The sequence below is a fragment of the Cyclopterus lumpus genome, chromosome 24 (genome assembly GCF_009769545.1).
Source record: "Cyclopterus lumpus isolate fCycLum1 chromosome 24, fCycLum1.pri, whole genome shotgun sequence".
NCBI classification, from domain to species: Eukaryota; Metazoa; Chordata; class Actinopteri; order Perciformes; family Cyclopteridae; genus Cyclopterus; species Cyclopterus lumpus.
Window position 1 is genome coordinate 19,674,568 of NC_046989.1, and position 24,041 is coordinate 19,698,608.

General features: G+C 45.5%; 1 protein-coding gene across 2 annotated transcripts; it reads left to right on the forward strand.

The window, feature by feature from the left end:
* The first annotated feature begins 6,205 nt into the window (after positions 1-6,205).
* Positions 6,206-11,632, forward strand: brms1lb (BRMS1 like transcriptional repressor b). 2 transcript variants are annotated; one of them, XM_034528390.1, is made up of 11 exons: positions 6,206-6,487; positions 6,641-6,731; positions 7,107-7,234; positions 7,454-7,533; positions 7,771-7,867; positions 8,272-8,361; positions 8,498-8,562; positions 8,652-8,691; positions 8,874-9,003; positions 10,039-10,130; positions 10,381-11,632. In XM_034528390.1, exons 1-11 carry the CDS (start codon positions 6,352-6,354, stop codon positions 10,473-10,475), a joined length of 1,044 nt encoding a protein of 347 aa, XP_034384281.1. In that variant the 5' UTR covers positions 6,206-6,351; the 3' UTR covers positions 10,476-11,632. The 2 variants fall into 2 exon arrangements, with proteins under 2 accessions (XP_034384281.1, XP_034384282.1); XM_034528391.1 differs by lacking the exon at positions 10,381-11,632 and having other exon boundaries at positions 10,039-10,255.
* Positions 11,633-24,041: the final 12,409 nt, after the last annotated feature.

A 24,041-nucleotide genomic window follows, 5' to 3' on the forward strand; every position in this document is an offset into this window, starting at 1 on the left:
TAGTGGATGCTAACAGCATGTGACATGGTATACAGGCTGTGAGATTCTGCTTAGGTTGGGTGGTGGATGGGACAAATAAACACAGGAGACTTTGTGTATCAAGCAACACCTAAAGTAAACTATAAAATGGTATCACCAGTCGTTAGGCACGTGACTTGTTTGCCACCCACCGGTGATGTGAGTCATTAGTCACTCGGTAGTGTTGTCAGTCAAGTTTATGCCAACCAGGCTTTTTTCCTAAACCCACCAATTGGTTGTGAAGAGGGTTTTTTATTTAGAAATGTTGTGTAAGGAGCGTATATTAAAATGCCGGCACTCGACGATGAAGCAATAGTTCCAGCGGACTGCCATTCTGGGTCCAGTGAACACTTTAGAGCAGCCCGCTCCTAATGTTTAAAATAGGTTCAATGCAGAGGAAACATGTTGCACATGTGACAATTCTCTCTGACCAATCAGTGGTCTGCCATGTTTTAACTCCGCCTTCTAGTATCTAGTATCTAGGAAAAAACAAACAAATAATGTGAGTTGAGTAGAGCCGTGCCGTACCATGCAGTGGAAATGGGAACAAAGTGATCTTGAGCGGTCCTGGTACAGAAGACAGTTGTTGTTGTAACTTTTGGAGTGAACCAGATCAGCTGTTTCCATTCTTCATGCTAAGCTGAACTGCTGGCTATAGCTTCATATTTAGCATACACATTTAAAGGTTATTGATTGACATTGATTTTCTAATCTGTAAACAAGAAAGCAAGGCTGTGCACATGAAGAACCAAGAGAGAGAGGTTTTAACACGATCATTCAAATTTGAATATAATATTATTGTGGTAAGCGGAGGGGAATTGCTAACGATGGGGATTTACAAACAATTTGCCCAATTCAAATTCTTTCTGCTGCATATTACGTAAAGCCAGAAATGTAACGGTGACTTTTGATAGTTCACAGAAGGTGAGATAAAAGCCTCAGAGACCCACTTCAACGTCTTGGTTGATTGTCATTTTGTAGGGAGCAAGTCTTCACTTGCATCTCCTCGCTCTTCCAGAGTTGAGTCAACAATCGGTCCATCGGGTTGAAACCCGTCTGTGTGCGCAGGCAGAACTTGAGGTCAAAGATTTACATTAGTTACACATTGTTATCACAATGCTGACTCTCGTGTGAGTGCACATGCAAAGCATTGTTTAAAAGAATTGCACTAAGAATAGATGTGTTTTAGCACAGCTTTAAATAATCAAGCTGGAAGAGCGAGGAGAACAAGCTAGTTGAACATAAACTGTGGTTCCTTGTTTGGCTCTTTCTTGAGTTTCTCCTCCCTTCTTGTGTGCAACTTCATTGATCATTGTTTCATCAATGTCCACTCCACTGGACCGCGTGAGACCGGGAAGGGGAAAAAGGACCATTTTATGGAATGAACCACAAAGACAGCTACTAACATTCTGCTAGCACGCTGTACTGCCCTAAAGACAAATTAGACTGCCGAGGTTTCCTCACACACTTACAGCAGTGTGAAAATGGACCTACACACCACGGAAACAGTGAGGCTGCAAGACAAACCGCCAATCGACTGAGCGAAATCTGTCACTGTTTGATAATCGCAAATCTAATTGAGCAGGCCGTCTGTTATAATAATAATAATAATAATAATAATAATAACTTTATTTATATAGCACCTTTAAAAACAAGGTTTACAAAGTGCTCTACATAGAAGCAAGGTAAAACATAACGTAAAAAATTTTAAGTAAAAAAAAAAAAGAATAAACAATTTATTATGTCAGCACGTGTCACAGTTAAAACTCCAGCTTCCTGTTTTGTCTTTTCATGTCAGCACATATTGGCGTGCTTAATGCTTAATGTTCAGTGTTACTAATATGTCACTTGAATCGAGCAATATATATATATATATGTGTGTGTGTGTGTGCGCGTGTGTGTGTGTGTGCGTGTGTGTGTGTGCGTGTGTGTGTGTGTGTGTGTGTGTGTGTGTTATACAGCAAGCATTTATGTTCCTTCTGTCTTCATCAGTGTCCCTATCTGTATTTTCATCCATCTATCCATTATCACCCGCTTATCCGGGGTCGGGTCGCGGTGGCAGCAGGTTCAGCAGGCCGACCCAGGCTTCCCTCTCACCCGCAGCACTTTCCAGCTCATTCTGGGGGATCCCGAGGCGTTCCAAGGCCAGCCGGGAGATATAATCCCTCCAGCGTGTCCTCGGTCTTCCCCGGGGCCTGTCGATCTCCCGCTCCACCTTACCCTCACTCGTGAACAAGACCCCGAGATACTTGAACTCCTTCGCTTGGGGTAGGCAGTTTGCCCCCACCTGGAGGGAGCAATCCGCCGGTTTCCGGCAGAGCACCATGGCCTCAGATTTGGAGGTGCTAACTCTCATCCCTGCCGCTTCGCACTCGGCTGCAAAACGCCCCAGTGAATGCTGGAGGTCACGGTCCGAGGAGGCAAACAGGACCACATCATCCGCGAACAGCAAAGAGGCGATCCCGAGACTCCCGAACCGGATCCTCTCCGCCCCCTGGCTGCGCCTAGATATCCTGTCCATGAAGGTCACGAACAGGACCGGTGATAAAGGGCAGCCCTGGCGGAGGCCAACACCCACCGGGAACGTGTCTGACTTACTACCGAGGAGACGAACACAGCTCCTAATGCAGGCGTACAGAGACCGGATGGCCCGTGCCAACGGGTCCGGCACCCCATACTCCCGCAGCACCCCCCACAAAAAACCCAGAGGGACCCGGTCGAAAGCCTTCTCCAGGTCTACAAAGCACATGTAAACTGGTTGGGCAAACTCCCAGGACCCCTCCAGTAATCTTGCGAGGGTAAAGAGCTGGTCCACTGTTCCACGACCGGGACGGAATCCGCTCTGTTCGTCTTGAATCTGAGGTTCGACAAGCGATCGGAGCCTCCTCTCCAGCACCCTGGCATAAGCTTTTCCCGGGAGGCTGAGCAGTGTGATACCACGATAGTTCGAGCACACTCTCCGGTCCCCCTTCTTGAAGATGGGAACCACCACCCCGGTCTGCCAGTCCATGGGCACTGTTCCCGACCCCCATGCGACACTGAAAAGGCGTGTTAACCAAGACAGCCCAACAATGTCCAGCGCTTTCAGCATCTCAGGGCGGATCTCATCCACACCTGGCGCCTTGCCACCAAGGAGCTTTTTGACTACCTTAGCGATCTCTGCCAGGGATATGGGTGAAACCACCCCAAAGTCTTCCGGCGCTGCCCCTCTCCGGGGGACATGTTGGCCGGGTTTAGGAGTTCCTCAAAGTGCTCTTTCCACCGCCCGACGATGTCCCCAGTCCGGGTCAGCAGTTCCCCCTCCCTGCTGAGAACAGCCTGGGGTAGACCCTGCTTTCCCTTCCTGAGCCGTCGGATGGTTTGCCAGAACTTCCTTGAGGCCAACCGAAAGTCCTTCTCCATGGCCTCCCCGAACTCCTCCCATGCCCGAGTTTTAGCCTCCGCGACCATCGCAGCTGCAGCCCTTCTGGCCCGCCGGTACCCGTCAGCTGCTTCAGGAGACCCCTGGGCCAGCCAGGCCCGAAAGGCCTCCTTCTTCAGTTTGACGGCTTCCCTCACCCCCGGTGTCCACCACCGGGTTCTCGGGTTGCCGCCACGACAGGCACCGATGACCTTCTGGCCACAGCCCCGAGCAGCCGCGTCCACAATAGAGGCTTTGAACAAGGTCCACTCGGATTCCATGTCCCCAGCCTCCCTCGGGATTTGTGAGAAGTTCTTCCGGAGGTGGGAGTTGAAGACCTCCCGGACAGGATCCTCTGCCAGACGTTCCCAGTTCACCCTCACTACACGTTTGGGCTTGCCAGGTCTTTCTAGCCGAGTCCCCCGCCATCTGATCCAACTCACCACCAGGTGGTGATCAGTTGACAGCTCTGCTCCTCTCTTCACCCGAGTGTCCAAGACATACGGCCGCAGATCAGATGATACGATTACAAAGTCGATCATTGATCTCCGGCCTAAGGTGTTCTGGTACCAGGTACACTTATGAGCCACCTTATGTTCGAACATGGTGTTCGTTATGGACAAACTGTGGCTAGCACAGAAGTCCAACAACAAAACACCATTCGGGTTCATATCGGGCAAGCCGTTCCTCCCAATCACGCCCCGCCAGGTTTCTCTGTCATTGCCCACGTGAGCGTTGAAGTCTCCCAGGAGAACTATGGAGTCGGCAAGCGGCGCCCTTTCCAGAACCCCTCCCACCGACTCCAAGAAGGCCGGATACTCCGAAATGCTGTTCGGTGCATAAGCACAAACAACAGTCAGAGCCTTACTCCCCGCAACCCGTAGGCGCAGGGAGGCGACCCTCTCGTTCCCCGGGGAAAACTCCAACACAGCGGCACTCAGCCGGGGGCTCGTGAGTATCCCCACTCCCGCCTGGCGCCTCTCACCCTGGGCAACTCCAGAAAAGGACAAAGTCCAACCCTTCTCCAGGAGCTTGGTTCCAGAGCCCATGCTGTGCGTGGAGGTGAGCCCAACCATATCTAGCTGGTACCGCTCCACCTCCTGCACCAGCTCCGGCTCTTTCCCCGCTAGTGAGGTGACGTTCCACGTCCCTAGAGCTAGTCTATGCCGCCGGCGATCGGCCCGCCCAGGTCTCCTGCCTGGCCCACAGGGTGACTGCTGCTCCATGGTGTTTTTTTCGGGCTGAGCCCGACCGGGCCCCATGGGCGAAAGCCCGGCCACCAGACGCTCGCCGACGAGCTCCCCTCCTGGGTCTGGCTCCGGGAGGGTGCCCCGGTTTCCCTTGTCCGGGCAAGGTAGCTTCAGTCCGTGGGCTGCTATTCATCAGGGTTTATTGAACCGCTCTTAGTCTGGGCTCTCCCCCGAGACCTGTTTGCCTTGGGAGACCCTACCAGGGGCTGATGCCCCGGACAACATAGCTCCCAGGATCACTGAGCCACTCAAACTCCTCCACCACGTTAAGGTGGCGATTCATAGGAGCTGTATTTTCATTCATCCTTTTATTTATATATCCAGTCGTCCATTCATTAATCATGTTTAATGTTTATAGTTATTAATGCTTCCAGTTCTAGATCATACTCTCCAGGAATGGAGTATCTGCTTAGCCACCGTTTGACCACCTAGCAAAGGTCTTTATCGCCCTCCTGTGGTTCTAATGTGAAATGCAGATCCTGACATAAGATACAAAAACTCTTCAAAAGATACAATTATATATCATAGTTGTCATTAATATTGCAATACAGTCCACTTTCTGTCAAATCTGCATAGGATTACCAGGCAAGAAATGTCTGTTCTTAGCTAATAAATCAAATCGTTAATTCAAGCAACTTTCTATTACATTGATCATACAATCTTAACAAAGATATTGAATGATAATCAAATGGTCTGTAATTTAGAACACATACTGAGCACTTGTGCATATGGAATATTATTTGGTTTTTAAATTGGTGTGCTCGTGAACGACCCTCTCACTTGATTGAGACACACACACACGCACACACACACACACTTCCAACTGTGCATCACACTAGTAGACAACACTACGGTTTCAGCCTCCACACTCCTCTCAGTCTGCCCATCAGTGACACTCGGTGAGTGGGGAAAGGGTGTAGCAGCGAGCCCCGGAGTTCTCCAATCATCTGCCAGTCAGCTATGGACCTGCAGCACATTCTCCTCATGAGAAGCAGTCAGCACTATGATTCTCCCTCTGTGGTATCTGTTTTGTAACCCACAAAGATGTACCACTTTCTCAAAAGCCAGCCCTTTTAGAGGGTTTCTACGTTTTAAGTATTAGTTGTATTCATATAATAAACCATTTGATCTGATACAAGCCAATCAATAAGAACAACTTTTGGGATGTCGGGTTGTGAAGCGGAATGTGTGGAGATATTTGCTGAATTTGATTAAACGTGTATTGATAGAATAGCTGACAGCACCTTTAATGGTCACTGATGGAATAAGTAATTACATGTTAGTGATTAATAAAGGATAATAGACCATCAAGGCTGTAGGTAAATGTTGATCATACATGAATAAGGGCCCTGTTAGGCCATCAGAAAAGTTTTGTAAATCCTCTGTAGTCATAAATGCTCATAAATCACTCATAAAGGGGTTCTTACAATAATCCAGGAAGGAAACTACAAATCCCTAAAGCCTTTACCGAGCAACGGAAACGCATACCGACATCTGATTGGACAGTCAAAGTATGGCACCGCGTGATTGGCTGAGGGTGGCCATGTTTGCATTACCAGCTGTCTAGATGCGTGCTAGCTAGCTAGCCGGTTAGCTTGTTTGAGGTACCGTCGCCTCTTTATTCCGGGGGGAACCGAACAGCCCCTTCACTCCCGTTAACCGGCCGCTCAGCCGGAAGTCGCAATGCCGGTTCACTCCCGGGAGAAGAAAGAAAGCAACCACGAAGAAATGGAGGTGGACTTCCCCGAGCAGGACGGCAGCAGCACAGACGAAGAGGACACGGTGAGCTCGTCCGTGTCTGAAGATGGAGACAGCTCGGGTAGGAAACTACACTCGTCGCTGCTCCTTATACGATATGCTGCATGCTGTTGTTAAGTAGCTGGAGGTCACTAAGATGATGATGGTGGTGGATGAAAAGAATACCACTTGATATGGAGGTGATGTCAGACCTTTCCTGTCTGTCTGTGAACAGAGATGGATGATGAGGACTGTGAGAGGAGGAGGATGGAGTGTCTGGATGAGATGACCACCCTGGAGAAGCAGTTCACCGACCTGAAGGAGCAGTAAGTCCCGCCCCCATGACGTTCCCATCTCGTTACAGCCTCCACCCACTGCGGTCTGGCCATAGTCCACAGGGAACTTCATGTCAGAGTTGAACTCTCTGAGGTCTGTGAGAGAGGCTTGTCGTTTGAGCTGGTTGCCGTGGAGACTGGGGCCCTGATTCAGAGTGATGGCCATCCATCTCCTGGAGACGGGACACTATTACTGTTCTGTACACCAGGGAGAGTCCAGAAATCACTTCTTTCTTTCCTTTGGCAACTCTCCTTGTCCTGCTGTTCTTAACTTGATTCCAAGATATTTAGAAATTGAGCACTAAAATGCAGAGATGAGTGTGGAGCCTGCTCAGGCCTGTGCATTCTCCTTGTTTTGCTGTGCAGGCTGTACAAGGAGCGTCTGAGCCAGGTGGACATCAAGCTGCAGGAGGTGATGGCCGGCTGTGCCCAAGAGTACCTGGAACCTTTGGCCAACCTGCAGGAGAACATGCAGATCAGGACAAAAGTAGCTGGTGGGTCAATGTGGGATTACAGACTTGGCTGTATTATACTTTTAATATTAATATATATATAATAATATTATAACTGCAACATTTCACACCTATACTGGAAAACCGAGCAGATTGAGGCACTTGTGCTCTTATCTTTTAATGATATGCAACTAAATATATAGTCTTTTTGCAGTTTAATGGCTGTATAGTTGTTTGATTGAAGTATAATGCCTGCCACAGGGATCTACAGGGAGCTGTGCTTGGAGTCAGTGAAGAACAAGTATGAGTGTGAGATCCAGGCTGCCTGCCAACACTGGGAGGTGAGAGGTCAACCAATGAGTCAGGGCTTGTGCGGGGGTCAGGTTTGTATTTTCCACGTCAAATAACATCTTGTTCAAGTGCTGCCTCTACAATGTTGGATATCCACTCTAATGTTGGGGGTTTGGGATTAAGCCACAGTCTCCACCACCTGAACAGAATTCAGCCCCAGTCTTCGACCTCCGGAGGTGATATTTAATCATAATTTAATTTCTCGTACCCTTGTTTCTGTCTCCCAGAGTGAGAAGCTGCTGCTGTTTGACACTGTGCAGAGTGAGCTGGAGGAGAAGATAAGAAGATTGGAGGAGGACAGACACAGTATTGACATTACCTCAGGTACCTACATCCAGGCCACTGTTTACTTCATATGGTTCTCACTCTCATGTAGGTTAGCAGCAGTCAATCTGTGTTGTTGTTTCCCAGTAAGTAAAGCAATTAATTTATTAAACTTGGAATCTTCACCTGCTGACCTATCAGTTCATCGTTTGTATTCATTTATTCATGAATTAATAAAAGATGCAGAATAGTGGTAACAACGAATAATCACAGAATAAAGATTGGGGTTCTAAACCCGAATATATATATATATATATATATATATATATATATATATATATATATATATATATATATATATATATATATATATATATATAAACCAAGCAGATGCCTCTATAAAACAGACATATGAATGTGCCCGGTGTTTCTGATCTCTATAATCTGTCCGCTCTGCTCTCCAGAGTTGTGGAATGATGGATTGCACTCACGGAAAAACAAGAAGAAAGACCCGTTCTGCCCCGTCAAGAAGAAGAAGCCCCTCGTTGTTTCTGATATCCTTTTGCTTTGGTCCTGTCCTTGTCTTGTTCCTCATCATTCATCTGCACCACATTGCACCACCGTGACATGCTGCTGAGACAGATGTTTCCTGCCACTTCACTGTGCATGTGTCCTTAACCACTCTGTCACGGCCGTATATTGTTTACATGCTGCAGGACCTTGATATTCTGGAAGACTGGACCGCGATAAGAAAGGTATTTTGTAATGGGACAAAGTAGTCGCCCGGTGAAAGTTATTTTGTTGTTTGACTTTTAAGTTGTGTCTGTTCCCCTCTCCCCCACAGGCGATGGCATCACTGGGGCCACACAGGGTAAAGGTGGATGGTAAGAGTCTCTCCTCGCTCCTCCTTGGTTACAGTCAATATCTGGCTGAGTGCAGCCATCGACCCACAGCTGTCCTTGTGATTACTCGAGATGTTACTGTCCTTGTCCCCTTTTTCTCAGTTTTGTGCTGTGTTTCTTTTAAACTTACGGTCCCCTTTGTGCTTCTAATGCTGTGCCTCCAGTCCCGGCAGTCAAGCCGGACAGACATCCCCACGTGGCGCGCTTCGAGGACGGGCGGCTTTTCTACGACAACCAGTGGTACTGCAGGGGACAGGCCATCTGCATCAACAGGAAGGACGAGTACCCAGCCAGGTGTGTACAGCGCTGTTCTAGTCTTCCGACCACTCAAAGAACTTTCACACTACTTGGTCATCATTCACACCCTGATGGGAGGGGCTAAGGTTCAACCTGCCCATCAGGACTAACTAACATTCACACACATCCACACACAGCAATTTGGGGTTAAGTGTCTTGCCCAAGGACACATCAACATGGACTAACAGAGCCGGGGATTGAACCGCAGATCCTCTGATTGAAGGACGACCCTGCTCACCACTGAGCCACAGTGTAATAATAATACATTGGTTTTATAAGGCGCCTTTCAAGGCACTCAAGGTCGCCGTACAACATATTTAAAAATCGGACACAATTTAAAAAGCAGCACAGTTAAAAGCAGAACAGTCTGCAGCAGAGCAACCCAGAGGGGAACACGTCAGGCATAGGCCTGCCTGAAAAGGTGGGTTTTGAGGTGGGTTTTGAATAAAATGATAGAGTCAATAGTGTGTGTGTGTTTGTGTGTGTGAGAGCAGAGATTATTGTATGATGTTGATAACAGCACCTGTCAGTGATGCTGCTAAAAGGTGTGTGAGTCTGGGTCACATGGTGGATTCCTTCTGGTGTGAGTCTGGGTCACATGGTGGATTCATTGTGAATGGAAAGGACAAAGAAGAGTTTGAGGCTGAATGATTGCAGCTCCACATCGGGCCCTGTGTGTGTGAACAGAGTGCATGAATTGACGTTCCCACAGCAGTGCAGACAGCAGGTAGCTGCTGTGAATGGGTGGAGCTGGACATCCACGCTGCAGAGATTTGATCACGCAGATATTAATCATGCATTATTAGTTCATCGTTACACAGCCCTTTAGGAAATATTGCTTCTCCTCTCTGCATCCGTCACTGTGTAAAAACATCTCTTGAGTTTGAATGTGTTTGTGCGGCTGAATGCCTGTATCTCTTTACCTTGTTAATTTTCACCGTCAAGACACAATGAGGAGACGTGATGGTGGCGGCTTCTGCAAACAGGAAGTGGCGTCTCGCTAACCTTGTTGTGTGCTTTGTGTCCCCGCAGCGCCATCATCACCGCCATCAACAACGACGAGGTGTGGTTCAAACGACTGGACGGCACCAAGTCCAAGCTGTACATCTCCCAGCTGCAGAAAGGCAAATACACTATCAAGCACTCGTAAACACGCACACACACACGCACACGCAGACCGACAGACATATCTCTGCTGTGTTTCTTTGTCTCCTTTCCTTGTGCTATCTATCTATATTCTTTCCATGTGTACAGTCACACACACACACACACACACTAACACACACACTGTGTATAAGTAAACAAAATACAGACGAACAAATATCAACTGATCCTTGCCTGTAAATATGTATGTATGTGTATATTATTGACAAGGTCACAAAGTGTCATTTTCTCTGGAATGGAGATCAATGCAAAGTGCTGCTAAAAAGAACCGAAGGTTGAGGAGCCGGAGCCGTGGTGGACGGTGAAGTGCGGAGCTCAGTCGCGTGCCTTTCTGAGACAGAACTGTCTCAAACTACCAATATCAATGCAGCGAAGCCTTACTCTGGAGGACTGAAGCGGGTGAGGGGCCCTCATCCAGGTGAGGATTGCCTCGACATGGTGTTGGATTGGCCTCTCTGGACGCACCGGTTCAACTGGAATTCTATGCTCCAGAAAGCCTAATGAATCATTTAGTAAAGACAATGAACAAATGTCAATACGGATTGAGATGGATCATGATTAATACATTTTAAAGGACGATATTCTATTGTGAAAAAGAATCAAATATAACTGTTCTTCAAGAACGCCCACTTGAATTTTGTTAAAGCCACTGTACTAAATGATCTTCTGATGTTTTAGTGTCATTTTCACAGCACTATGTATGAAGTTCAACCCAAGGCCAGCCCCGTGCACTAAGAAAGGCTCAAAAGCCTGAACTGCATGTTAAGCCTACAGAGATGGAGGTGCCCTGTATATAGAGATGACTGTTTCGTCTTCACTGTGATTCTCCGTCTCTTCTCATGTTGCCATATGTCTCATAGTGCCTACTGTAAAACTTCACATTGAAGGCAGGGAACGGGCTAAAGTTTTCTCTCCTCCACAGCTATGAACTTTGGCTATGGTGGTGGTTTGTAATCCATAGTGCCATCTTCCCGTTTTGTTTGTCTTTCTTCAACCCGTTTTGTGTGCGCTAGGATCGCTGGTTAAGTCCTGCGGTGTAAGTGTCACACATGACAAATCAAAAAGTATTTCCCAATCTCCGTCCTCTCCTTGACCCCCCATTTTCTTCGTCCTTTCCGTCAGTCAACGTGTTCAACGGTGCGCTGAGGAAGCAGGAATAAGAGAGTGTGTGTGTGTGTGTACAATCCGTCCAATCCAACCTTCTGTGTGTGTGTACATGATGCTTGATTCAATTAAGGGGACTTTGCTTTGTGTTGTGTTTACGGTGCTTTATATTGTCAGCATTGCATTCATATTTCAAAGTATTAGCTGCCAGCAGTATTGTAAAGAGAAGGAACATTACATCATTTCACTGTTACCTTTTTATGCATTATGGTTACTTTACCACGTTTGAGGTCAAAAGAATGTGACATTGTGCCAATGCATGTACAGCTGAATAAAGATTTTGTTTGTATCATTTGAAGAGAGTCACACATGCACCTCCTTATTTATCCTTGATATGCAAAAGAATGTTGAACAGTGTCTCTACTGTACTTTATGACCACGTTGTTGGGAAGCGTCTGCATTTAGGTGATTACAGTATCAACATGCTCAGCTGGAGTCAGGCTAATTTCCTTTTCTTGGACTTAGCTTTGGATAAATAAATAAAGTCCGAGCTTTGCATTTAACTTAAATGTGTTTTGGATTTGGCCTAGCATGCACACAAAAAGCCCAGATCCAGCCTTCTATAATACTTCAGTGTGCAAAGGGAGAAAGTCCCTGACAGTGCTCAACCCAAAGTCACCCAGAGGTTTGCTGAACCTTGGCTACACCCCTCAAATAAAAAAAAAGTAGCTTATTTGGGAGAGACGTGCTGAGCTCGTCCCATTTGATAATGGCTCTTTGCTCTGCTGTTCAACCTTTCAGTCACTTATTTCTGCCAGAGGGACACTCACTAGATTAACTCCACATACTGCTATTGATTCAGGTTCTACCCCACCCACTGCCCATCTGCCTGGGCTTGGGCCTCATGCAGAACCACTTCAACCTTCGATGGATCTATTGGGAATATTGATCAGATACAACAGTGCAGCTAGAAATCCAAAGGGAATCAATTGAAAGGCTAACTAGATTATTGTCCCTCTTTTTAGATAGAGCTTTATCATTTGGTTAACACCATGAAGTTCAAGAAATATAATGGATCTCAAAATCCCCCATTTCAGGCCCTCCTTTCACCTCCCCGCTGTATGCCCTGTTCCCGGTCACTAGGTGTCAGTAGTGCTCCACAGCGGAGGGCCATCAGCCCCTACACTAAACGGGAGGGGGGAGGTGGTCTGTGAATCTGGGGCACCCTGCTGCTGAAGCCCTCCAGCTGATGAGAGTGAGAGAGAGAGGGGAAGGATGAAGGCCCAGTTTGATCACAGCTCGCTGGCCACATCTGCTACCGCAACAGAGAGAGGCAGAGTGAGAAAGAGGAAAATCCCCATCACCGCGTCAAAGGCAGCAGCTAGCCAGCAACAGGGCTGTCTGTCTCTACGCACCATGCAGCATCTCTGGAGCTTTCTTTGAGTCGGCCTCACACACTCCTGTCAGGGAAGACACACACCATCGCACATGGGCTTCCCTGTTCCTTGTTTCCTTGTCCTAGGGTTCTGGCCGTCTTCAGCCCCATCTATACTTGACGAGTAACCAGAAATGGAGGGTCATTGGGAGTTTTTTACTGCAACACGGGCTAATTAGACAGTGAAAGTGTCACGCTGTGATACATTTCTTCTATGCGTGCCCCGCTGTGTGATGCATGAGCGTGTGCATCGCTGCGAGTTTTCAAGAGAGCGAGAGGTCTCTTTGTGCATGCATGCATGTGCTGTGTGCCGGGCCTGTGCGTGGGCTTGTGCCTTTTGATGTTGATTGCGTAAAAGAAGGCTGAATGCATGCATCTATAAGTTAACATCAAAGGGATGAGGCAGTCATCCGCATGACGAGGAAGGAGGGCGAGAGCGAGCTGCATGTGCTGCCGCCTGGACCTGTGTTCTAGATGAGCCCGGTGTGGGCGCTCCAGGTGTGGCCTGCCATTCACCATTAGCACTCGTGAGCAGAGATGTTTCTCCATCTTATCCTCTGTGTACTGTCTCACCTCACATCAAGTTCAGGGCTTGCCAGGACAAGTAAAATGCCACATCGGGCTAGTAAATCCAAAAAAGAATTAAACACATTGTTTTCCCAGAGCAGATGATAGAAGTAGCTAAGTAGTGAGCCGCCCCACTTCCTTCTCATCCCAGAAATGGACTTTGAATTCTGACCGACTTACCCAACAGGGCGAGTGAAAAGAAACATTAATGTTGAACCCTACTTCCTTAAGGAGGAGATTTATTTGCCTTCCACACTGAAAACAAGCTCTACTGCAATAAGTTTAGATCTTCGTGTCGGTAACATTTGATGTACCTTTTTGATACCTCTTGACTAGTTTTAAAAGAAACGTGAGACGGTTGCCTCAAACTAATAAAGCAGCCTCAGCAGCCACAGGGAAATAATTCAAAGTCCCAAAAAAAAATTACCTGTTTCGTACATGCCCCTCAGCAATAAAAAAAAAAAAAGAATGTAAAACCAAACTAGACTAAATAGAAAACAAACCAAATCAGTTTCTCTCGGACTAGCCAAATGGACTACGGCTATATGAAAGCGCCTTATTTCATATGGATGTTACCCCTCACCAGAAATGTTTCTTTACTTCCATTTTTCCATTTGTCAAGTTAACACAATAAGTGATTCACTCTCGGCATAAATGCTTAAGCTTTAATAAAGGAACCTTTCTCCCACAGGGGGACAAACGCCTGGTGAAGTAAAATGTCAAATCCAACAACAATGCAATCACTTACAGTACATCCTAAAGGACAACATGTGTAATGTTTTAGGGAATAGGTGCATTAGTGAACTCAAGATGGTACTCGCGATTGATGCAGTCAGCTGTGTGCAGCAATTGTTGAAACACAAATAAAACAGTGGCACTAGTCGTGCTTAGATTCATGTACAGCGAGTGTGTTGTACATGGCAACCATTGCCCTCCATCTCCAGCTTTCTAGACTTTACCTTATTAAAGTGAACAGGAAGACTGACCCCCCCCTTGGCTGTCTGTGTACACTCAACAAGTGCAAAGGCAGGGTTGCTCAGTGAGGACATCTGTACGTCGACATCGAGGTTGAGGTCCTGCATTTTGATCAGGCTTCCCCTGTTGGATGCTGGTACCAGTAGGTACTGTAGGGTCTTGGACCAGACCCCCTGATGCTCGGTCACCAGTACCTCCTGCAGGTGTATTATTAAATGCAGCTACATTACTGCCCAATGAACAGTCGGTGCAGCCTTGTCACTTGGTGGAGGATACTGCGCCAAGTAGCTCGGTTGACAACTGGTGAGTGTGACTTGCTGATGCAAATTTTGAATGCAGCGCTCCACGATGACAAATGGCCAAGCTGTTTGAGGGATGGTGATCGTATAACATGGGTTTATAATGTGTATCCATCATTAGCGTTCCTAATTAAAAGAAAATTGCAATAAGCTGTATAACAGGAGATGTTGATGACATTTCAACAGCTGTTTATATCTGATATATCCAACTGAGAAATTTAACCATTTATATTATATTAATCACTGTATATTTTTACATATATTTGTCTGCAGAGGTTTTGTGTAAATTAAGCTTATTTAAGGTTTAAAAGTGAACGTTTTTCTTACCCTAGCCTTTGTCACGATATTATGAAACATAATCTGTGTATATGACAAACAATCAACAGTTATACAGAGGTGTGCAGTGCCTCTGTTGAATATGTACAAAATGCAGAAAGCATTTTTTAAATGTGGTTGAAAATTGGACCGTAAGAAGCCAATACATCCTGGTCCATATCAGAGCTAACACATACAGGCAACGATGAAATGAGGTTGATTACTCATGCTGTCCTATTAGAACTCTTAAACACTTAAAAAGGATCTCTGCTTGCTTTTAGAGTGAAGTCCTATCACTAATAGTCGTGATCGCTGTTAAAACTCTTTTTGACTTGAGACCTTGAAACTGAGGCGCCCCAACAGGCCAGCAGTCCTGCATGTGAGGTTTATTCAATTCAATTCAATTCAATTCAATTCAATTCAATTCAGTTTATTTTGTATAGCCCAATATCACAATTTACAAATTTGCCTCAGAGGGCTTTACAATCTGTACACATACGACATCCCTGTCCCAGGACCTCACATCGAATCAGGAAAAACTCCCCAAAAATAACCTTTCACAGGGAAAAAAGGGAAGAAACCTTCAGGAGAGCAACAGAGGAGGATCCCTCTCCCCGGATGGACAGAAGCAATAGATGTCATGTGTACAGAATGAACAGCATTTACAAAGTTACATAAACACATTACATGAATATGACAATGTATGAATGGAACTCCAATCCATGAAACAGAAGGAGGTAGAGAGGAGGGGGCGGGGCATCAGCAGGGCCAAGGTGGGAGGCCGGCTCACCAGGCATCAGACACCTCCAGGTCCAATGGACCCTATGAGACGTATATTTAGCGTTTATTTAGCTGGCCAGATGAGGTAGCAGCATCACCTTCCATCTCCACACCCACTGTCCTCAGACGCTGTGCAGTAGCTTCTCATTATGTCAGGCCTGATATGCAAAGTAGCCCCAAGAACCACTGAAGCATGGCAGTGCAGAGAGGGGTGTGTGTGTGTGTGTGTGTGTGTGTGTGTGTGTGTGTGTGTGTGTGTGTGTGTGTGTGTGTGTATGCCCTTCTCACTCCAGCCAGTGGCAGCACTGTAGCTCTGATTTTACTTAGCGAGGGCATCGAGTTCAGCATCACGTCCTCAAACAGATAAACACACACCATACCCGCCCTCCTGCAGGCACAGCCTCAAGTGCTCCATGCAGGCTCAATATGGAAATGGTAGTCAAATGGCCAACTGGCATCAGCGACAGGACAAGATACTGCAACGAGTTGGTAGTGAGGGCGATTCTGCTGCATCACAATGTAGATACGGGCTTCCTTTCGTTCAGGATGCAGATTGTGTTTGATGACGGTACAAACACGTTTGCATATATGTGTGTGCAGTCACATGTTTCATTTGAACGTGCGCTTGAACGTGTGCCGACCTTGTTTACTGCATGTGTGTGTGCATGTGTCAGGGTGTGTGTGTTTGTGCTGGACACAGAATCAGTGCAGTGAGAAACAGAGAGCTCACCCAGCCGGCTGCAGTCCTAATTGGCTGTGTGTTGTTGAAAGGATGCTGACGGAGCACATCACACAGACAGGTACTCTGTTTCATCTTCTGGGTTTGTGAAACTGTTTCCTGGGAGGAATTCCCTGCTCTACTCATTTCCAGGAAAACAAAAAGCCTTAAGTGGCGCCCTTTGACAAGTTACGAAGCTGGTTGTTTTTCTCGTGTTTGGATACAGAATGAAAGGGAATGGAGAGGCAGGAGATATGCCAGCCTTAATGAGACGCGTTCTGCCTCTTATGTGGGCCGGGGTGGTTTACTGTTCACTGACCCTACTTACACAGATGTTCAAGTAGTGTGTGTGTGTGTGTGTGTGTGTGTGTGTACTGGAATTCCTGTTATGTATAATGTAAGAATGTAAAGGTATGTGCACCAACACAGAGCCCCCTGCTAATTAACTTTACACTTAAAACGTAGAGAAACGATAATCAAAGGTAAATATAGGTCCCAGTCATCATAATGGCATATTGACTCACCTGCACACGCTCACAAGGGACTTTTGATGGACAGTAAAGACCACTGGACCACAGCATCTGAAACGAAGCATGTCTAAAGATGGGGAAGATCGATGCCTCAGGGTGCTTTGACTTTGATCGGTCACAATGATATCACTTAATGTACTCCTTGCATAAAAGCCCTTACTGAATCTGAGATCCTTTCAGGTGACTCTTCTCATTGTGCACACTTTATGTGGAGTTATGTCATGTACTAAATCATCTCTCCGTAATGTCAAGTCCATCTGCCCCTCATCCCTGTCAGCCTGTCTCACAGAAAAACTCTCCACAATCTCCCCCTGGTTTAGCCCCTCCCTCACAGACCAGGTCAACCCCTACAAAAACACACTGTCCTCCTGCGTTGATCAGCTTGCCCCTCACAAAGCCAGAGTCTCGTTTACCCACAATGCCTCCTGGTTCACACCTGAACTTCCCCTCATGAAATCCTGGAAACGCAGACTAGAGCGACTCTCCGACAAAACCAGACTGTCAGTACACACCACGGCTTACAAGGAATACATGCAGCAATATGAATGGCTCTCAATACTGCATGCTCCACCTACTCTGGCATCCCCCACTCCGGTTCTGCCAACCCGATGGTCCTCTTGTCAACAATAAATAAACTTCTCAAACCTTTGGACAATCACTCACACTCCTCCGCCGCTGAGAAATGCAACTTCTTCCTGGCATTCTATAAAGACAACATTGAGACCATCTACAACCAACCCACCAATATCAGACGTTACGTAAGGCTAAAGCCAACTTTTTCCTGGAAATCATTGCAAATGCACAAGGTAACATAAAAATTATCTGGTAAACATTAACAAATTGGTTGGCCGTAAATACAAACAGGACAAGGTACTAGAGCTCTCTATAAAAAACTCTCTAGTCAGGGATCCCATCACTCTGGCACTTATTGTAAGTCGCTTTGGATAAAAGCGTCAGCTAAATGACATGTAATGTAATGTAATGTAATGTAATGTAATGTACTAGTCTAAACCACTTTTTTTTGGAGTCCGTGGATGAGATAGCCAAGCTCTTCTCCTCTCCTAAATGCAGTGAGAGCCCGGTCAACTTTATCCAACCTGTTTTTAAGATCACTGAAATAACTGACTCAGAGGTAGCCAAGGATGTCTTTGGCTTTAACGCCAACTTTTATAAAGAATATAAGGACTCCTTGGTCCAACCCGTAACTCATCTGGTCAACCTATCCCTCAAACATGCAGCCTGGAAAGTGGCGGTGGTAACCTCAATCTTCAAGTCTGGGAAAAAATCTGACATGTCTAACTACAAACCAATTTGCATCTTACCGATAATATCAAAAATAGCAGAGAAATGGGTTGCCCAACTTCTTGTGGAGCATCTCAGCAAAGACCATCCCCTGTTGCATCCTGTGTCCTCATTGAAAAGAGCAAGGGTCTGTTGGACAGGAATGCATGTGTCGGTGTCATCTTTTTAGATCTCAAGAGAGCTTTCGACACTGTAGATCATCAAATCCTACTGGTTAACCCATTTCAACTTTTCCACCCATGCTCTTAACTGGTTCAAATCATACTTGACCAACATAAAACAATCTGTTACTGTAGATGGTGCTAGGTCTCCCTGTCTTGAATGTCCTGTAGGTGTTCCTCAAGGGTTGGTCCTTGGGCCGCTTTTATTTTCCCTGTTTCTTAACACACTACCCAACTCCTGTCAGAATATACATACACAGATGTACACAGATGATGCTGTAATCTTTACATCAGCTAAAAACAACCAAGAAGCTTTATGCATCCTATCATCCGCTATGTCTGATGTCCAGACTTGGCTCACTAAATCCTGCCTCCTGTTGAATGCTAAAAAAACTGTAAGTATGATTTTCTCCAAAAAATAACACACTCGAACATATTTGTAAAGGGAACAGAGCTAGACTTAGTAACCGAGTTTAAGTACCTCAGGGTAGTTCTAGACTCCACCCTGACCTTTAAGAGCAATGTCAAAAAGGTAGCGACCTACATGAAATTCAACCTACTTAACTTCAGGCACATCAGAAACTGTTTGACAGAGAACACAGTAGGACATTCCTAGATTCGATGATCTTCGCACATTTAGTGTACTGTCTGACCAGCTGGTCACTCACGTGCCAACAACACTCAAACCCATAGAATCTCTGTTTAAGACCGCAAACCCATCATCACTTCCACATCTTGAACAAACATACGTTTTTAAACAGAGACCTGTCTGCGGCCCTGCGACTAGAGTCACCAGAGCCTCCACAGAGGCAACTGTGTCATCCCGGAGAGGCGCTCCATCTTTGGTCAGACGGTTCTGCCTGTCAAAGGTGGCACCCTCTGGAACACATTACACCCTCTGGAACACATTACACCCTCTGGAACACATTACATCCTCTGTTAGGGAGTGCCCAACCTTCAGCACTTTTAAAAGCACATGTGGCTGCTGTCCACCCAAACGTGTGCACATAGATAGTTTAACCTGGGTTAGCAGTATTCGTACTGTCATGGATATGTGATGTATTAATGTTATATGAATGAATGACACCGTCAATCTGCAAATTCATTAATGCCTTTATGTGCAATTAATCTCTGTGCAATATGATGAATGTGAAATAATAATAATAATAATAATAATAACTTTATTTATATAGCACCTTTAAAAACAGGGTTTACACATCACCCCCTTCAAAAGCTCCACTGGCTCCCCAAGATTCTCGTCCTCATCCCATGCAAAGCCCTTCACAACCCTGAACCCCTTCATACCTTTCTGACTTCCTGCACTGACACGCTCCAACCCACAACCTCAGATCTGCAGACTCCAACCTCCTTACCCCCCTACTCTGACTAAGCATCGGACCTGGGGGTACAGGGCCTTCTCCATTGCTGCCCCTCTCTTTGGAACTCTCTCTGGAGGATGAAGAGGATGTCGTACTTTTGCCTAAATCAATGCCCTCTTCTTCCCAGATTTCTTCCACTATTCTTATGCGTTTTTTCAGTATGCTTTACTTAAATCAGTTGTTAGACATGTTGGCAAACTCAATTGTGTTCTTTCCGGTGGCGATTTAGATGAGGAAATGATCCAATCTCCAAGTAGCCAGCAGTCGGACTGGAAATATGGTGAAACAGCAAATCTGGCACTGCTCCCAGCCATGAAATAGTTTGTCATTCACTCACTGTCAGCAGAACTGGATGAACAGGAACAAAATATTTTATGACGACTTGGGTTCGCCCATTATTCTAAGATGGTTACAACATTACAATTCTCTTGTCTGAATATCTTTTTGTGGTGTTACCTATTTGGATTGTTCATTAATACGTGAAACAATGTGTGATACGAACAAACAATCTAATTAGCATAATCAATTGTACACGTTTTGAAATAATATGGAACTGCCAGGGATGGTGGTTTGGCCACTTTGCCATCCGTTTGTTGACACTTCCTGATCAATTAAATAATTACATTACATTTAGCTGACGCTTTTATCCAAAGCGAATTACAGTCATACACCGTAGAACAGCTACGGGGAGCAATTCAGGGTTAAGTGCCTTGCTCAAGGACACATCGACTAGGGCCGCGAGCGGGGATTGAACCATGCATGCAGCAATTTCAGTAAATGGTTATTGTTGACAACTGTAGTTTTATAGGAGAATGCATATAGAGACTACATTCATCTTCCGATTTGTTATTCTACTGCTATGAAGAATCCCAGGTGCTGAGGCCTGTGTTTCAAACTATATTGTTTACACGCGCACACATTTTTTAACACACATAACACTGCTACAGAGAAGTACTCCACATAAATATTAAGGGCAACATTTCATGACAAAAGGCCTCAATATAACAAACATTTGCTATCAATAGTCTTGAATGTATAGCTTTGAGGAGTGTGTATTAGCTGCATAACATCATATAAGCTTTGTGTAACAGGCCTCTAATAAATACTTGTTTGGTTAAAGATTCACGTTCGCCATAGAGCAAATGACTTAAAAAGCCAACACATGGCACCCACAAATCTTATGAAATATTGACAATGGGATACAATTTACCACCAACAATGGCTTGAGGGTGTTACGGGGTGTCACAGGGTGTGGTGAGGCAAGAGCTCAGGTGCAGAGCAATTAGGCAGGAGTCCAGGTACGGGGAAACAAGGAAAAAAAGACTGGAAAGTGAAGTCACATGGAAGACTAACAAACAACAGGGACCAAACAACTGGGAATCTACAACAGGATGAAACACATGATAAAAACACATGACGAAAGACATGGCAATCTGGCAGGGGAAGGAATGGGAGTATATATAAGGGGGGAACCACAGGTGTAGGGCATGAGCCATTAAGTAGGCAAAGGAGTGGCTGAGGGCAGGTGAAGGAAATAAGTAATTAACAGGGGAGACAGACACAGAACTAACAGGGTCTTATAGAGGGGGTTGATGCATTTTGCAATTTTTTCATTTAATAAATTGCAAAACTTCACACAATCATCAGGTACCTAGTTGTATTGTAACAGTGGCACTGCAGTACCAGTTAGAAAATGTCAAAATAATAATACAAAAGAAATATATGCTAACATGCTAACACTTAAAGTCAGATCATGGTCAACATTGTAACTGCTGAACATCATCATGTTAGCATTGTGAGCATGATAGCATTTAGCTCAAAGCACCACTGTGCCTAAGTACAACCTCACAGAGCGGCTAGCATATTCTTATATAGCTTAATAAGTTATTCAACACATTAATAGATTGATTCAAAATAAATTGTGATTATACTCAACAGTTTATGTTATGACATCAGAACATTAAGTGTTCTTCCAGAATAAATGGAGGGGAGTAATGTTTGAGGCTGAAGCGTCCTTAACTTAAACTGGAGGAAGAGTTTAAAAGGTGAAACCGCTGTGGGCCTTAGTGCAGGACGCTCATCGTGGGATGACCCCACATTTTAATGTGTTGTGCTCCCTCCTCTCCAACACTCTGTCTAATGATACATCACCTTTTCTCTCTCGTACACTCTCGTTCTCTCCTGAATCCTAGTCCCTCTGCCCATGTTCCGTTTTGAAGTGAACCCTTTTCACATTATATGCCAGTTCTAATAATAAAGCTCTATTCAATTCAATTCAGTTTATTTTCTATAGCCCAATATCACAAATTACAAATTTGCCTCAGAGGGCTTTTCAATCTGTACACATACGACATCCCTGACCTTTGACCTCTATCAACTGTAATACCATCTGAGCGAGGAGCAAATGACGAGTGAGTTTTGGTTTCCTGCCCATGATATAGCAACGTATGCATGTGTGAAATGCCTTGAACAAAACTACAATAGTGTGAAGACATTATCATCGGAAGTGTGTTTGTGTTCATTGTTAATCATCAGGGTGTTATGTTCTCTCCTTTGTGGAGTCCCAGGAACAGCTTTGGGGTTAACCACACATACATTAACATAGGTTAGCACCAAAGAGCATTTCTTCCATAAGAAGGAGGACTCAAACGGCTGTGGCCAAAGCATTGCCCCATTGGAATACAATTCAATAAATGTCATTAGTTGTCTACTGATATGCAGTTAAAGCAGTGCCGTGGCTCAGAATGGTACCACCCATGTCAGAATCCATTAATGTGGGTCTTAGTTGTTCTTAGTCTGAACACAACAGCTAGTCATGTATATATGTGTGTGTATAAAATTGCCCATCACGATTCCCCGAAGCCCAAGATGATATCATCAAATGCCTTGTTTTGTCCAAACCCCAAACATATTCAGTTGCCTCAGAAGGCTTTACAATCTGTACACCCTGACCTTTGACCTCACATTGGGAAAAACTCCCAAGAAATAGAAAAAAAACAACAAAGGAAGAAACCTTCAGGAGAGCAACAGAGGAGGATCCCTCTCCCCGGATGGACAGAAGCAATAGATGTCATGTGTACAGAATGAACAGAGTTACAGAGTTACAACACAGTTAATGAATATGACAGAATGTATTCAGTTTACCTTCATAGAAGACGAAGACGTGCAGCAACTCCTCACAATTAACACAATTAGTGCTAATTAGCTAATGTAAGCGTGCTTACTCAATTAATTTATGGCAAACACATGGTAAACATTATACTTGTGCTAAACATCCGCAAAGTATTGTCATATTGAGCAAGTTAGGGTTGGCATGTTTGTGCCTGGCTGCAGACTCGTTTTGATTAAAAGTTGCAGATTAATCATCTTCACTTCATTTATTTACAGTAAAGAAAGCGCCAAACCAAAGCAGTGTTTAGAACAGCAGATGTAAAGGCTTGGAAACAGTGATAGGAAGAACACTTGTTCACTCAGCCATGCTATCACAATTATATTTCAGACAAACCAATCAGTGCAATGGAAAACTACACACAGTGCATCATTGATTTCCAAAATTGACTTCCACTGGTGCCTGTGTCACCCACATCTCACTCCAAATGCCACATCAAATGTGCAGCTGTGAGCTGAGCAGCGCTGCCAGGGGATCACAGAGTGCTGCAGTAATACGAGGGGGCTTGTCACTGACTGGGCCCATAGGCCCAGCCTCGTCACAACTCTCCAAAGATCACATCGGATTGGCTGAAGTCTCCGGTCATTATTAAGGGTCCCTGCCTCTGTACTGTTGAGCTACTATAGCTGTAGCTCCCCCAACCTGTGAAGTTGAAAGGCAGGTGTTGGTCACGTGGTGAGGAGCCATCCGAGGACACGATGAGAAGCACTGAACACGAGCTGGCATGATGCCTCTCCAGATCAATTCATTAGGTGGTGCAAAGGTACGGCTCATTACAACGCTGGCATGTGTGCGCTTGATAGGCCAATGATGTGGAGGAGAAGCAGCTGTCCAGATATTGATTCATCACAAATAATGAACTTACACCGTTCATATCAACATCAACCAACTCATTATGCAGGACAGCTGCTGAACTATGACGTACAAATTGTCCTGATCAGAGGACGAAGGAGCTCGTGGAGGAAAAGGCAAGATGTGGACCACAGTGTTCACCAGCCGGACTGCGTAAACATGAAAGCATGTAGGTGGATTAGAGTCCGTGCACGTGCACGTGCATGAGCGTGCGTTTCGACATTTTGATGTGTGTGGGCAGGCGAGATTTCAGAGGAAGACGGAGTAACTGAGAGAGAGCGATGC

Excerpts from the sequence above, each read along its gene's own strand:
- brms1lb (XM_034528390.1), top strand. The coding sequence starts at position 6,352 with ATGCCGGTTCACTCCCGGGAGAAGAAAGAAAGCAACCACGAAGAAATG. Across the intron at positions 8,563-8,651 it reads ACTGGACCGCGATAAGAAAG|GCGATGGCATCACTGGGGCC; the intron begins GTATTTTGTAAT and ends TCTCCCCCACAG. Across the intron at positions 8,692-8,873 it reads ACACAGGGTAAAGGTGGATG|TCCCGGCAGTCAAGCCGGAC; the intron begins GTAAGAGTCTCT and ends CTGTGCCTCCAG.